Here is a 16,776-nt window from a genome sequence, read left to right as displayed (position 1 = left end):
CAATAGATTAAGATGTTGGGGGTGGGGGAGGAAACTGCTGGGTTACTGATGCTGAAGCTGTTGAGAAACTAGTCTACAATTAAAGCCATAGAAGGAAAGAGTTTTTCTCAGGCTGTCAAAATCTAGGTTTTGTTCCTGAATTTAGTGTACAATATTTAGATTTTTATCTGGTTGCGTAAGTCTGGTTCCATGTTAAAGAAAGTATCTGCTTAGTTGATGAGCCCACTTTGAATCATAAATAGATATGACTGAACAAAATTAGATAGGGGGACAGAGAGATCACCTTCTATATTTGTAACTGCTACTTTAATAAAGTCTTTTGTATATATGATAGATAGACCAACGCAGAACCCATTTTGCAGGTTCTGAATCCAATTTTCTCCATTAATTCTGTTGCTTTTTTTCTAGACATTTATAGTATTGAATAGAGGGAAGGCAATATTCCGATTCAGTGCCACATCTGCTGTGTACCTGTTAACTCCTTTCAACCCTCTTAGAAAAATAGCTATCAAGATTTTGGTACATTCATATCCTTTTTGAGTTCTTAGCTCACAATGATTGAAATAATGCTATTTCTGTTTTCAGTAAGTTGTCTATTTAAACCATGGGGTTTTTTGGGGGAAGGGGGTTTATTTAATTCCTATTTTGCCTTGTTCATCTTCTCTTTTTGCCTCTTAGCCATTTCTTTATTTTTTATTTTATTTATTTTCCCATTTCTGCCAATGTTGCCCTCTACCCATTCATGAAGTACAGAGCCTTAAAAAAATAGACGTTAAAAAGAGTTCCTTTTTTTCCCTTCTGCTTTTCCCCATGATTTCTTCTCTGCAGCCTTTATTTCTCTTATCCTGCTTTTGAATTTTGCTTTATTAGACCAAACACCAGTGATTTGGACTCTTGACCCTATGATTTTTAGATGGTTATCAGGAGCTCCTCAATAAAATGAATAAGGATATGCACGTTTTCTTTAAATGAATTCATCTGCCAATCGTTCTTTCCCTGCAGTGAGATAAATGGGAGATTTGGCTTATATTGGAAGAGCCATTTCCAATTCCTGGGGCTCTAATTAGGCATATCAAGACAAGTCAAATTTCCACGTGAGTGTGCCTCTTGAAAAATATCCCTGCGTTTTCTCCTAAATTCTCAGGATCCATGCTATATATAAATTGATTTATTAGATATTTCACAGTTATTTTCAGACAGTTAAAAATATAAATTTGGAGCAGTCTAGGAGTTATGCCTGCTGAAACTCATCTATAACTTGTAAGATGCTGTGTTCTGTATTCATTCAATAAATCATGAGGATGTCTCCTTGTTATCGACTGCATAAATGACGAACGCTCAATAGATGTTCTAAGATGCTCCGTGTGTTTTGTTCTGTATATTCTAAAAGCCCTCAAAACACTGCATTCTGACTCAAGGCTATCAACTACACCTTGACCTTTTCTATGAAAAAAAATATAGTTGAAGTTTTCTTTATGTATATATATATGTGTGTGCACAAAAGTTGTACGAGCATTCAGTACAAACTTAAGTCCAAATAGTAAGTCTTTATGTTTTCCTTTTTATACAGAATTAAAAATATTCTTTTTCAGGTAGAAAGCACTGGTATGTTTTCATGTAATTTTAATATGGTATAATTACTCTGAAACTATATTTCAATTGATCTAGAAAATTGTGAGAGAATTCTGAATACTGGTTTTTAGATAAATTACAACAAATGTGATGTGGAGAATAAAATTATACTATTCCATTCTTCTGTGAAGTTTGCAAGATGCTGTACAAGGCAGTTTCTTTCCAATTTCAGGGCACACAAAATATTAATGAACAGCAAATGTTTATGTCAAGCAACATGGCCTTCAGTTTTTGCAGTTTCTATACATCTAATCTCACCACCTTACAGTGGAATCCTGTGCATATCAGATCCATATAGTTTTATTGATTTATATATGTTTTTTTTTTTTTTGCTATTTGAACATGTAAATATACTGGGCCAGCTCCAGAGAGTGAGTAAGTAGATTCGATTGTTTCAGCACAATCAAACACATACCTCTTTTAAAATGTCTCATGTATTCCATGTTACTTATTCTCAGTTTATAAAAAAATGTGTATACAATTCCAGATGAATTCATATTTTTATGGTTTTGAGAGCTCTTTTTCACAAATATTCTTTTGAGCCTTACAGCCACATTCTGGTCCTTGATGGCTACATTCTAGAAAATTCTTAATGAACAACTTGGTTGTAGCTGTATGGGGAATGAAACAGACTCAAAAGGGAAACATCCTATAAAAAAATAAATGTTAAGATTCTCTATTATTAAAAGAAGGAGGGCCCCAGTTCCACTCTTTACATCCCCATGAATTGTCAGGAAAGGCCTCTGGTCCTTGAACCAGTACTCTTTGGCAGAAGCCTCCTTTTATCCTAAGAATCCTCACGCTGAAAACCTTTACCAAAATCTGAATAGAAATTGTGCAAGCTCATTCGGCAGTTCATCCCAATAATCCCTTGTATACTGTTCTGAGCACCCCACTAGGAAGGTGAAATGCACATGTAATACCCAACCCTTCAAATAAAGCAGCTCTCAACATGTTTTATTTTATGCTGCCATCATGTGGCCATTTAATGCCTCATATATAAGAGAACATTTCTAGTAAGATGGTGATGGGGGAGAATTCTAACACAAACCTTGAATTATTCTTTGCATGACTCAGCCATTGGAAGGAAAGCAAAAAAAAGTCAAGATGATGGCCACACCATCGGTGTCCTAACCTTTTTTTTTTTACACGTGTCACAACACACAATAAAAAAGAAGAAAGTAGGGCTTTTAATCACCTGTCTCTGGCCACTTTTTTTTTTTACTTTTTTTGATCCTTTGCAGACACTCCCGGAATTGCTGTTCTTCCTACTTTCCCTTTGAGCAAGTCTTTCAGGCAGGCAGCCCTTATGGCCACAGCACCACTTTCTTAAGGCCTTCCGTTAATAAGCATACAGCTGTTTTGAAGCCAGTCAAATGTTTGATCAAATGTCCCTAAAAGCAAAAAAAAATAAAAAAAAATAAAAAATTGATCTGATTATTCCACCAGGACTACCTTAAAGGGGTGGGGCTAGTATGAACTTGCCTTTGGAAAATATAAAACCAGTATAACTTTATGCTATAAAAAGTATAACTTTAAATCAGTTTATAGAAGATAAAATATCAGACTGTATTTGAGCCTTGAAATATTAATGGTTCAGAATGATTAGCGCTCACTAATCAATGAGTATAGGCTAGCTGTATAAAAATCCAGTGGATATTGAGCTGAATATTGTTTTTCCTCCATGTCAAAATGTTCTTCCCTGGTTGCCTGTCCTTTTTCTTTGTGCCTGGTCAACTTATTTGCTTTCTGGTTATCCTGGCCACCAACATCTTGCTGCAACTACCTGATTTTACTTTTAATAAAGAGGTAACAACTTGTTTACATCCTTCATTTCTGTAAAAATCCATATTACTATTATTATTTCTTTCTTTCTTTCAGCTTATTTAAATGTTTACTTTAAAAAAAAACTGAAGCAATGTAGAAAACTTTGGGAATTCTCTTTGAGTATTATCTAAATAGAGAAAAGGTTACTGATTCTGGAAATATGCCAAAATACATTGTTGATGTGATAATTTTCAAGAAGTGTTTTCCAGTATGTTTTCCTTAACTATTAATACATTATTCAGCATGCTTATTATGTGCACTATTTTAACCAACTGTGTATTTATGACCATGAGTAATCCTCCAGAATGGACGAAGAATGTAGAGTAAGTCAAATTTTGTTTCCATGCAACATGTTAACAAAGCAAGAAACAGGCCTTGAGTTTGACACTCCTGTTCTAAACCACGGATGTCAAACTCGCCGCATCATGTAGCGCCACGTGATGTTTTGCGATGTTTTTTCCCTTCATGGAGCTGGGGTGGGTATGACCTACGTGTGACGTATCCGGCCCATGGCCCGCCAATTTGACACCCCTGTTCTATACAGTGAGTTACAGTGCACTACCTTCATTTCAAGTACTTCCATTGGCATGATTCTCACCAGTGGAGATATATGTATTTTCTATAATCTGCAAGCTGATTTTTACTTGCCTGTAGCTTTTATTCTTGCATATTGGATTTTAATTCCTCATAGCTTCCTTCTGGTTTGGTGTACCTCCAAAAACTTCACCTGTGAAATGTAGCATAAAATCGAACTGTTGCTCCTATCTGCTTTTTGTCCTTTTGAATTATCACCGGGTCATTTTTTTTTATTCACTGGAACAAAATCATTTTCTATTTTAAATTTCTGGCATTTTCTTGATTTTAATTTTTTATTGGTGACTTTGAAAGTATTGTATTTATAATTGTTATGATTAACAATTTTTTTCCTTTAATTCTTGTGCTGAAATTTTCCTCAGATACACGTTCACTGGAATTTATACCTTTGAATCATTAATAAAAATTCTTGCAAGGGGCTTCTGTTTAGAAGATTTCACATTCCTTCGGGATCCCTGGAATTGGTTGGATTTCACAGTTATAACATTCGCGTAAGTGTTATCATTGTGTTCTGATTTTTTCTCTTTTGAAGAATTTAATAGGGAGTGATCTCAGGAGAAAAGCTTATTCAAGAAGGAAAAGTATTTGAAAGGTTTCTATAACAATAAATCTAATCTCATTTATTCATGTTGTTTTTTTTAGCATGTCAGAAGCAGGCTGGGCTATAGAGGCAAAGTAGTGTGTTTGGCCACTTGCTTATAATAAATTAATACTCTTCTCAAATTCCCAAATTAATTTTCAGTAATAAAAAAACAATGTGATTTGTGCATTGACTTATTTAATTTGAAGGTCAGGAAAGCATTTTAGTAAATACAAAGCAATTGCAGCAAAGAGAGACAAGGTGTTAATTAAAGACCCCCCCAGCAAGTAGCCTAAGCTCTGCCTCAATTCTGAATAACTGTGGTTTAATTCTACAGGTATGTAACAGAATTTGTAAACCTAGGCAATGTTTCAGCTCTTCGAACTTTCAGAGTATTGAGAGCTTTGAAAACTATTTCTGTAATCCCAGGTAAGAAGTGAGTGGCTTGACGAAGTGCCAGGACCCTGGTATTTCCAGCTGTTTTTTGTGTGCTGTCATTGTGTTTGTGTGTGAACTCCCCTATTACAGATATGTGACAGAGTTTGTGGACCTGGGCAATGTCTCAGCGTTGAGAACATTCAGAGTTCTCCGGGCATTGAAAACAATATCAGTCATTCCAGGTGAGAGCTAGGTTAAACCCAGAGGCTGACTTTTTAGAACTCCATGGAAGATGAAATCACCTTTTTAAGCATAAGCCATGTTGCTCACTGCACAGTAGAAGCAAAAATAAAAAGCAAGAATCGAAAACATTACTTTGTCTAATGTGATTCTTTGCTTTTTAAATATTACAGCTTAAGTTTTGTTTCCAGTCCAGCCTTTGTGTTTAACACATTCTTGCATGAGACATTTGCAGTAGGTGGCTATACAATTTGCATCTTATGGCATCAAGCTTTCCACTTTTAAATTAAAGGCCAATATAGTGAGGCTTTCATGTTGATGCAAATTTTATCATTTTTTGCAGGCACTTCAGACAAATTTGCAATCTGTTCTTTATATGCTTTTTTAAAAAATGCAATGTGTTAAATATGCAGAACATGAAATATAGCATGGGCCGTGCATGGGGATTTCCTAGAAGTTGTCTGTCTTTTCCAAACCACCACCTGTTTTATACCATAAGATTTAATCCAGTATCATTCAAATAGCTTATATCATATACACTTATTAATAAACATAAACTGAGGCACATTGTTGAATACTTTACCAAGTGATCTCACAATAATGGTTTGGGCAAGAAACACAGCAAATGAAAATAGTGTGCTTTTCCATAGAGATATATAGCATGGATAGCAAAATCACATTTTTTGCTTAGGCCAAGTGTTCCTCTGATTACATACAATGTATATTTATCTATAAATATAGATCTATTTTATTTGTATATAAAATTTGAGATCAGCATATACTTAACAGCTTCTCATTCATGTTCATAGGCAATCAGGCTTTTCATGAAACTGTCACAAAGACAATTCATTTCATTGCCATACTGCATGAAAAATTACTTGAATCAATACATTCTTAAGAAGTCTTGAACACTATATCAAAACTGCTTTCTTTCTTCTTTTTTTTCTTGGCTTGCAGGCCTGAAGACGATTGTAGGAGCCCTCATTCAATCTGTGAAGAAGCTCTCAGATGTCATGATCTTGACCGTGTTTTGTCTGAGTGTATTTGCATTAATAGGGCTCCAACTTTTCATGGGGAACCTGAGGCATAAATGCCTGATTTGGCCACCGGACAATTCTACTTTTGAAATAAACATCACTTCCTATTTCAATAGCACAATGGGAGAAAATGGTACCTTTGTAAATACGACAGTGACCACTTTTAACTGGGAAGATTATGTCAGTGATGACAGTAAGAACTAGTGATTTCTTTTATTTATTTATAAAATTTATTGGCCGCCCATCTTACCATAGGGTAACGCTGGGCGGCTTACAGTTACATCTTAGTTAAAACATAGAATGTTAAAACCAAACCTTAAAATTTACATATTCTTTATGTTTTAACCTTTCTTCCAAAGGTTTTCTTTAACAGAAATGGTGCATTGTAAGCAAATGCTATAGTTAGTTTGCTAGTTCATTCTGTTTCCAACCCAAGGAATATCGGCATTGCTCTTTTCTACTACAAGTAGCCCTTGACTTATGACCACCATTGAGCTCAAAATTTCTGTTGCTAAGTGAGACATTTGTTAAATGGATTCTGCCCCATTTTGCGACCTTTCTTGGCACACTTGTTAGGTGAATCACTGCAGCTGTTAAGTTAGTAAATAGTTGTTAAGTAAATCTGGCTTCTCCATTGCTTGGCTTGGCTCCATTGCTTGGCTCCATTATTTATTATTTATTATTTATTTGATTTTTATTTATTCGATTTTTATACCGCCCTTCTCCTGAAGGACTCAGGGCGATGTACAGCCAAATAAAAAAGCGCAATATATACATTAAAACAAGACTAAAACAAACATATTACAAAATGGCCAAAAATTTAAAACATTTAAAACATTTAAAATAGTTTAAAAACCCTAAAATATAAATAATTATTAAAATTTAATTAGGCCAGTCCCGCTTGAATAAATAGATGGCTTGTCAGAAAGTTGCAAAAGGTGATCCTATGACCCCAGAGCACTGCAACCATCATAAATATGAGTTGCCAAGTGTCTGAATTTCGATCATATCACCATGGAGATGCTGCAACTGTCATACATGTGAAAACGGTCACAAGTCACTTTTTTCAGTGCCGTTGTAACTTCAGGCAGTCACTAAACGAACTGTTTTACGTTGAGGACTACCTTTACTAGTATAAACATTAAGAAAACATGTTAAATTGTGGTTTAAATGGTGACAAATTGCATTTTGTACCATCTTATATGGTGGATGACTTTTTTTGAAAAAAATAAATAAATAGTGACACATTCCAGAAAGATTGCCGTGTCAGTTTAGTAAAGCACAAACCAAAAAGTGTGATTTGGGAGCCTTTAAAAGGCCTTTCCTTTTTGCTGATTTTGCTGAAATACTATCCAGCCATTCTTCAATCAAAAGTAATACCAACATGATATTCCTGCCACCGTGACTATTGTGCTTCTCTTGCTTCTGCTCCCAGTCACTTGGATCTTCCACCCAAAATGGGAAGAAAGCACGTGAGTTGGGAAACCACTGTCTCCAAGGGGAAAAAACCCTAATTGCTAGAAAAATTCTAATCACTCTGACATCCAGCCAAAAGCGAAATGTTGAGATTGGAGATGTGGGGTGAGGAGGACATCCTTCAATGAGCCAATTGAAGGTCACCGGCCTCCCTTAAGACCCAGGATGTTTCTTCAGACGAGGGCTTGTTCCATTTTTCCAATGATGAAAACAAATTTGATCTGTCTTTAGTTGGCCTCTGTGACAGTCTAGCACTGAACTGAAGGCTTACTTTCTCCTCAACAAATAATGAGTAGGCCACTTTGATATGAGGATGAGGAGGGCATGTGGGAGGCCACTTCCAGTCTGTTCCTTTCCCTGAAAATTAATGGTGGCAAAGCCTAATGGTTTTTGTGCACTTTAAGGTTATCCTTAGATGACATCAGAATACAGGAAAGCATTTATACAGCTAAAGATATATTGCAAGCACTCATCGGCTAGCAATGTCTTGAAGGCAACATCATACACAGGGTTGGGAGGGGGGAAGGTTGCCAGGGAAAAAAAATTCCCATAATTAAATGCAATTGAAAAAATATCTAAAGATTTACAGATTTGTTCTGACATGTAGATGGACACCAAGTCCAGCAGATGCAAAAATCAAAAGGGCTCCGGTGTGACCTTTTTAGACATTGCTGGCAGTTGTAGCATCTACTGCATTAGTGGGAGAGCGATGTCCCTCTGGGTGCTACATTGAACAAACAGATCAGACTTTATGCACCAAAAAATTAATGGACACAGGTTTGACAACAGGACTCAAAACAAGGACAAAGTAATATCAGAGCATTCTAAACTCCCAGGATATAGATTACCGATCTCAAGGTTGCTATTTTGGAGCAAAGAAATGATACTTCATAGAATGAGAGGCTGCTGAATTCCCCAGATGTCAGGCTGTTGCACAAAGTCTTTACAAACAAATGAGTGTTTAATGCATTACAATTCTTAATTGTAATCTCTTTCACCTACAATCTGCATCTGTATAACCACTCTTTTTCCTCTCCCGTACTTCATGCTTATTCCAATCTTACATCAGTTTAATCACCCTACGCATCTCACAAAGGAGAGAGTTGTAGCTCAGAAAAACTTGTGTCTTTTAATAAAATGTATTAGCTTGAAACAGGGCTGCCAGACTCTGTTTTTTTAATTACCATAGATTTGCACAGTATTTCTTCTATAGCATTTTTGTAATATATTTATTAGTCTTTAGGATTCCACAAGTCTACTTACCGGTAGCTTATTTGCGCTAACAGTGACTTTTAGTGTAAGTAAATATAGCCAATTCTCTTTCCAAATAGGTCACTTTTACTTCTTGGAAGGACAAAATGATGCTTTGCTGTGTGGCAATGGTTCAGATGCAGGGTAAGAGGATATATATATTTGTTTGGAAATTGCTGCTGAAATGATGGTTAAGGGTAAACAGTTTAACTTTTTTTTTTAACTATCTGAAGCGTTTCAAATTTGATAAAATGGCGGTGGGACAGATGTTTGCTGGTTAAATATTTGCAGCTAACTTTAAGCCGTAAATATTGGAGATGGAAGGAGCTAGGAACATTTCTCCACTTCTCTTTATCAGTCTAACTTTATTTATCTTGAAAGTTGGAAACATTTCTAAAGTCAAAATAAGCCTCTTTCTTTGTTTCTGGTCTTGAACTGTTATTTAAAGAGAGAATGATCTGGTAGGACTGCATCTTATGATACTGCCTTAAGGATGTAGTTTAGCCAATCAATAATTTTCCCTAGTTAATATTAAAAACAGACCAGCCTTTCTCAACTTGGGGCCTTCCAATGTTTTGCATTTTAACTGGTTTAATCCTTCATCCCACATTGCCAAATTAAAACCCATCATTTTGAAGGGGCATCAAATTGTGGTCAGTCTTTGTGTGTAATTGGTATTCTTGGATGATTTCATAATACATTTACAAGTGAGTATAATTTTCATTCTATTGAAAATTGACAGGCTGCTTGCTCAAGCCTCAGTCTTGTAGTAAAGCATACATTGATTAGGATAATCTTTAAAAATGGCAATTTTTTCCTTTTTCTAGTCAATGTCCAGAAGGATATATGTGTGTAAAAGCTGGTAGAAACCCCAACTATGGCTATACAAGTTTTGATACCTTCAGCTGGGCCTTCTTGTCACTCTTTCGGCTGATGACTCAGGACTACTGGGAAAATCTTTACCAACTGGTGAGGGTCTTTGTAAGCAGGAAGTACCAGTAGTAGCACCAAGGCTGACTGTGTAAAGCAGCATTTTAATATGATCACCTGAATGAATTGCAAACAAAAGTTTACAACTGTTATGTTTCTGAAGCATAACAGTTGTAGTACTCAAATGCTCAAATAAAGAACTTCAAAGTCTCCTTATTTCATTGAGAGTTAAATGTATACAACAAAGTCTTAATTTTCATCACATGAGAGCCACTCTAGGATTTACTTGGCATACTGAGGCCTGCGTTCCAAAATAGGTGGGACTCTAATATTAAGTGGGACAGAATAGGTGATCCTTTTGAGAGGTTGCAGAGTATGGGAGACAAATAGGGGTCTGTAATCTTGAGGCATTTTTCCCTTTTGATGTCCAAATTCTCCACAATGTAAACAAGTACCCAATACTTGTCCCTATCCTCTGTGAGTGACTTGCTGGTCAGAAAAGGAATAATGATAGACTACATACAGCCAGCACTTTTTGAATCACTGGTATCCCATTTTGGTAACCATTTTGGCATGAACGTTGGAGCTCTTGGGCAACAGAGAACCATTCCAACTTCCCTTTCTCAAAGGAATAGCAATAGCAAAGGCACTTAGACTTATATATCACTTTACAGCCCTCTCTAAGCAGTTTACAGAGTCAGCATATTGCCCCCTAACAATCTGAGTTTTCATTTTACCCATCTCGGAAGGATGGAAGGTTGAATCAACTTTGAGCCTAGTGAGATTTGAACTGCCAAATTGCAGGCAGCCAGCAGTCAGCAGAAATAGCCTGCAGTACTGCAGTCTAACCACTGCACCACCATGGCTCATGGAACTGTATTAGACTCTTTCCTGCTATTAACCCTTATAGCCATAGAGATTGCTGAGATAGGGATTCTCTTACCAGGCGATACTAAGGAAATGAACCCACAATGTCATGGAGTGCTGCAATCCCTTCCCTGATACCAGGAGCTATTACTGGATTGTGGGAGCCTTCCCTATAGCCCTGTAGATTATGGATAAAATGCCCAGGCACAGTGTTTTGCATATGCTCAATGGATCATGTTATAATGCATTGTTATATTTACTGTTGGTTTTTCCCCCCCAAAAGACAAACATTACTTTCAGGGTCAGCAACTTGAAAACTTCCAATGTTCTCATAAACTCTAATAGCTTTCATAATTCTTATAGCTCTTATAAGAGCAAGGTAATCTTGACTATCTGCAGGGCACCATGTCATCTATTCTGACATTGACATTGGCCCTATAAAAAATTCATTTCACAAATCAGATAAAAGTGAAGGGGTAGGACAGTATTCTCTGCCCAGTTAAACATGCTCCAGATGAACTCCATAATCCTCAAACAGCATCTTATGGATAGCTTTTTTAAAGGAAATGGGAAGAAAGTGAGTAAGAGGAAGTGAAATAGAGAACATTGACCAGCATCCCATTGCTCTCTACAAAACAAAGTTTTGCTGATAGTTTCAATGTATTGCTTATGCTCCAACTCACCATACTGCTCGGTGTAATCAGTAAAATGCCAAATGGGTACATTAGAAGCAACCATAATATTGCACAAGTACAGAAATAACAGATGGGCTGTATTTATGCAATATCCTTGGCAGGCTCAGGTAGCAAATGCATTTGCTTGAGTGACATGCTAAGTTTGGTTAATGTTAATTTTCATTGTGGCTTAGCAATTTGGTTATAAATTTAAACAAGTTAACCTTAATACACCCTTCCTAATTTGGTCCCTAGCCAGTATTTTTTTGATGTTAGCTTGAAACACAGCTGAATGAAGCAAAGGTTGGTAATCTATACTTTCATTCCAGATATTACTGAACTTCATTTTTTTATTGTTCCCATCATTGGTCACCCTAGCTACTGATGGTAAGAGTTGGAATTAATTAATGCCTGTAGGGCCATACATCCTTCCCTGCTGTCTTATTGTGCGTGTTGACAGAATTGAAAAGCCTCAAGTGGAATGTCCCAGTTTTCCTTAATGTCTTCTTTATGTTTAAGATAGTGGAAGTACCTCTGTCTCAGGGAGGAAGGGAGGTGAGTTCCAGCTGTACTAGCTCAGTAGCCCAAATGTCTCCTATCTATGATAGTTACAGCAACTGTAGGTTTATTTGTAGATTAACATGCAACCTTGTACATAAATTCACACATTTACTCAATAAAGTCAAACCATCTCATAAGATTAGAACAGTGTTTTTCTTATGTTCACTCCCTAGACTATAAGAAAAAAGGAGGCTAATATATTTTGGAGGACTGTTTTAAAATTATTTATTCTTTATTTTCTTTTATAGACTCTGCGTGCTGCTGGCAAAACATACATGATCTTTTTTGTCCTGGTGATTTTCTTGGGTTCTTTCTACCTGATCAACTTGATCCTGGCTGTTGTTGCCATGGCTTATGAAGAGCAGAATCAAGCCACCATGGAAGAAGCTGAGCAGAAAGAGGCAGAGTTCCAGCAGATGCTGGAACAGCTGAAAAAACAGCAAGAAGAGGCTCAGGTTACTTAATGAGTGGAACACAACTTTTATGTTTTGCCCTGTCCTTACAAAAGATGTTATGTAAAGTCATGGGTTTATTATATCAAATTTTGTGACTTCCAGCTGGTTAACTCTAGGGTCATGGGGAACTAGAACATTTCAAGATGGCAACATCTAGTGGGCATGAGTATACATATATTCAAACATATGTACTGATAATCATTGGAGTAAAGAAAATTACCACATCTTCCTTCTTTTGTGTCCAGCAATATTGAACCATTTGAGGACAGGAAACTAAAAACTTGGTTCATTAAGTCTCTAATAGAAATGTACCTGTAAAAAATTAAAACTCCTTGTCCTTAAAAATTGTTCTCCCAAAAAAGAAACAAAAGGAAGCATTGGACCCTAAATATCACTTCTGCCTACTCCTTTTGTCATTATGCCACTTGTTCAATCCATTTTTAAAAAATAAAGGCACTTCTGTCTTGAAGCAAAATTTCAACTAATAGTGCTAAATGAAACTCTGTTCTTCCTACAGAATGAATTAAATATCCCTCTATCAGAAATAAAATAAAATTAAGGTAGATATTAAGATATTTAGATATTAAATATATATTTTCTACATACCATTAAAAAACTTAATAAGATTTTGTTTCATTTTGACCTGTACTAAAAAAGAATCAATGAGTCCTATTTGCTAAAAAGAAGTGGACAAGGTACTTTTCTTTTGATACTACCTAATGAAAGAGGCAAGGAGATGTGCATCTTTCTCCCTCCCAGTATTCCCTTCCTTCCCTTTTATGCCTGAAACTTACGTTTTGTTTTGTTTTTTTGAAACAAGTTTTATTGATTTTTTTCATTCACATACATATTTTATGAACAGAGTATTGACCGAATCATATCTTATACAACTTATCATATCCAAATACATTTTACATAGTTTCAATTTCTGCCAAAATATTCTTTTTCCCTACTTTTTTATCTTGTCTTAATATTTATTATATACTTATTATATAAACAGTATCACCATCCGCCCTCAAATCCTAATTTCTTAACATTATTTCAGTTGATTTATCTTATCCATTGTTAATCATATATGTTCTCTTTTAATTTACATATTAGATTATTCTTCATCCTAATAAGTTTGAATATACTTGGGGTTGCTCTTATACCATTCCATCTCCCTTACTTTACACCAATCCTTCTTCTCCTTCTCCTCTCTTTCCCTTCCCTCCCTTCTTCCTTTTTACTTTCCTCTTTCTCTTCTCTACTTCCCCTTCCTTTCTCCCACTCCTCCCTTCCTTCCTTTCTGACCTTCTCTCCTACTCTTATTTCCCCTCCCTTTCTTCCTTTCCTTTTATTTTTGTTCTGTTCCTCTCGCTCCTTCCTCTCTTCTCCCCTCCTTCTATGCCTCTACTCCTCTTTCCATTCTCTCTCCATTGTTGTATTCATTTTCAATTCAATATTTTCCAAAATGGTATCCGAGCGACCCTGATTTTTTCTCCATTTACTAAATATGTTTCTCGATATCCTCATCACATTTTTTTATTATTAACAATATATTTCATCTTATTTTATTTTTACATTGAAACCTTTTAACTTAGTTAATCTTCCAACTCTTATTTTCCTTAATTCCTACTTTCTTATTCTAACATCAATTAATTATTTTATTTCATCATTTACTAACATTTCCATTTGGTATCTTAATTTCAGTTATTTCCATAGTTAAACCAAATTACATTTCATATTACATCTGCTGATCCATTTTACAATTAACAATATACTTCATCTTGTTTGCTTCTTACATACAAATTCTACTATTAATACAATTCCCTTAAATCAACTAATACATGTTTTATTTCCCTCCCTTCTCTCCATTATTCTTTCCCTTTTAACCATTTCCTTTGGGTTTCTCCAAAATTTCACTTCTTAATATCTTTTATCCTATTCTCTTATCTTCTTTTTCTTTTTGTATTTATTGTATCTTTTCCCCTGGATCCTTTCTCTAACTTTTAAGACTGTTACCCCATAATTCTCCCCCTGTTTTTATCCAGTCTTTTCCCATTTCCTTCTCTCCCCTTCTTTTTGGGGGGATATTTGTCACTGTCAATCCCAGTGTAATTATCTATCTTTTTATCTTCATTTATTTTCCCTTCAACATTGTATTCTTGCTTCTCATTTTTATTCTCTTTTTCCTTCTGCTTTTTTTATTATCCTTAAATGCTTCATGCACATTTTTAAACATCTCCATTAGTTCCTCATATTCCCATTGCTCCATATTGTCAATTCAATTTTTTTAAATTTTAAATTTTAGATGGTTTTGGTCCGAATATCCACTGACAACAGTTTCTCTGGCTGGATTTTCACGAGGCTTGTCAGAGCCTGCTATTTTCCAGCCAGTCTCGCCGCAACACTTCCGGTTCTCCTGAAACTTACATTTTTAATAAGGCTGCTTTGACCACCATAAAAGGAAAATGTCCTGTCCGTGAGTTATTTTAAAATTGAGGATAGCATTTAGTAGGGAAGAGGGGTAGCTACAATCCAAACAATTAATAGTCATGCCCAGAGTAATAATTGCATTCTATCCCACCCACTCCCATCCTTACATACAGGCCTTTATCCTTTGCCTCTTACTAGTCTTTAAACCACGTTGTTTAATTTTAACATAGTTGATGAAATTTAGCTACAACTAGGGAGGAAGCTTGAATGCACAGAAATCTTGGAACAAGACAATTGCATGCATTTCCTCAGCTAAAAGTTATTCACCCATGCTTTTTATTGACCTCTTTGCCCAGGAAGACTGTATTTTTAGTGATTCCTAGTTCTTTACCCAGGAAGACTGTATTTTTAGTGATTCCTAGTTCTTTAACCCTTTTTGTTGCTTGATCTTTGTGCTCAATACTGTACTTCTCACTATAGCAAAAGCTATTCAGCAGGGGTGAAATCCAGCAGGTTCTGACAGGTTCTGGAGAACCAGTAGCGGAAATTTTGAGTAGTTTGGAGAACCGGCAAATGCCACTTCTGGCTGGCCCCAGAGTGGGGTGGGAATGGAGATTTTGCAATATCCTTCCCTCAGGAGTGGGGAGGAAATGGGGATTTTGCAGTATCCTTCCCCTTCCAAGCCCGCCAAGCCACGCCCACAGAACCAATAGTAAAAAAAATTGGATTTCAACACTGCTATACAGTAAACTGAATTACTACCTCTCTTTTTACACAATTGAGAGGTAGTGGATGAAAGCAAAGACTTCCATTTCAAGATTGCCATAAGGCTTTCTAAATTATAGATCTCCTGAGGGTTCAGAGCAGTGCGCTTGCTGAAAAAAGATTGAGCCTGACATACTGAGGTAAATTTAATGAGATCAGGGTATGCTTCATATTCATTTAAACTTGCCATGTTATTTGGCAAGTTCCTTTTTCCTTGAAATGTAGGCTTACTATAATGAGCATCAAAATAACCTGTTTTATATAAAAAGCCCCCTATTAATTAACATATTGGTATGATGTATCTTAAATGTACTTAACTTTCAGGCAGCAGCTTTAGCCGCCGCAGCAGGTGAATCAAGAGAATTTAGTGAAGTTGGTGGTGTAGGTGGGTTCTCAGAGAGTTCTTCAGCAACATCAAAGTTGAGTTCCAAGAGTGCTAAGGAGAGGAAGAACAGGCGGAAAAAGAGAAAACAGAGGGAACAGTCTGAAGGAGATGAAAAAGATGAGGATGAATTTCACAAATCAGAATCAGAGGACAGCATTCGCAGAAAAGGCTTTCGATTCTCTATTGAAGGGAACAGATTAACCTATGAAAAAAGATTTTCTTCCCCACACCAGGTATGGACCAACAACTCTCATGAGTCATCTTAGTGGGTTACTTTTTGGTATGTAATTGTGCAGAATTGGAATTCATTTCTATGTTTTATATCAATTTCTGTGTAAGCCTCAAGGAAAAACTTACTGAGTAAATTATAAAGCAATTATTTGAGGTATACCTTAAATGAGAAGAAATGCCTCAATCGCCAGGCAATTTTTGCCATTTTTGTTCGTGTTCTTCTAGCTTTCTTTCCTGATTGCTTAGAAGAAGAGAATAGCAAAGAGAAGGTACAGTGAGTGCTTAGAGAGCTCCAAAAATGACCAGTGGCCTCTTAAAAGGGGGTGGGGGGCTTGGGTGGTCTCACAAAATATCAACATTTGGTTTGCACAATAAAGCAAATGCCAAGATGATGCAAGGAGGGATAAGTCGGGGTTTTACTAATTTATTTTTCGCATTTCTGAACTGCCCATCTCCCTCAAAGAAGGATCCTTTA

At 36.1% G+C, this 16,776-nt stretch overlaps 1 protein-coding gene across 1 annotated transcript in view; it reads left to right on the top strand.

The window, feature by feature from the left end:
• SCN2A (sodium voltage-gated channel alpha subunit 2) overlaps positions 1 to 16,776 on the top strand; it is a 64,818-nt gene that overhangs the window by 3,564 nt on the left and 44,478 nt on the right. The window contains 10 exon segments of the mRNA XM_058191508.1: positions 409 to 527; positions 3,693 to 3,782; positions 4,416 to 4,544; positions 4,971 to 5,068; positions 5,071 to 5,253; positions 6,209 to 6,481; positions 9,096 to 9,159; positions 9,843 to 9,984; positions 12,296 to 12,502; positions 16,010 to 16,303. Coding sequence (XP_058047491.1) covers positions 409 to 527; positions 3,693 to 3,782; positions 4,416 to 4,544; positions 4,971 to 5,068; positions 5,071 to 5,253; positions 6,209 to 6,481; positions 9,096 to 9,159; positions 9,843 to 9,984; positions 12,296 to 12,502; positions 16,010 to 16,303 — 1,599 coding nt within the window.

Source organism: Ahaetulla prasina, chromosome 1 (genome assembly GCF_028640845.1).
Source record: "Ahaetulla prasina isolate Xishuangbanna chromosome 1, ASM2864084v1, whole genome shotgun sequence".
NCBI lineage: Eukaryota > Metazoa > Chordata > Lepidosauria > Squamata > Colubridae > Ahaetulla > Ahaetulla prasina.
This window is presented reverse-complemented; position numbering and strand designations above follow the sequence as displayed.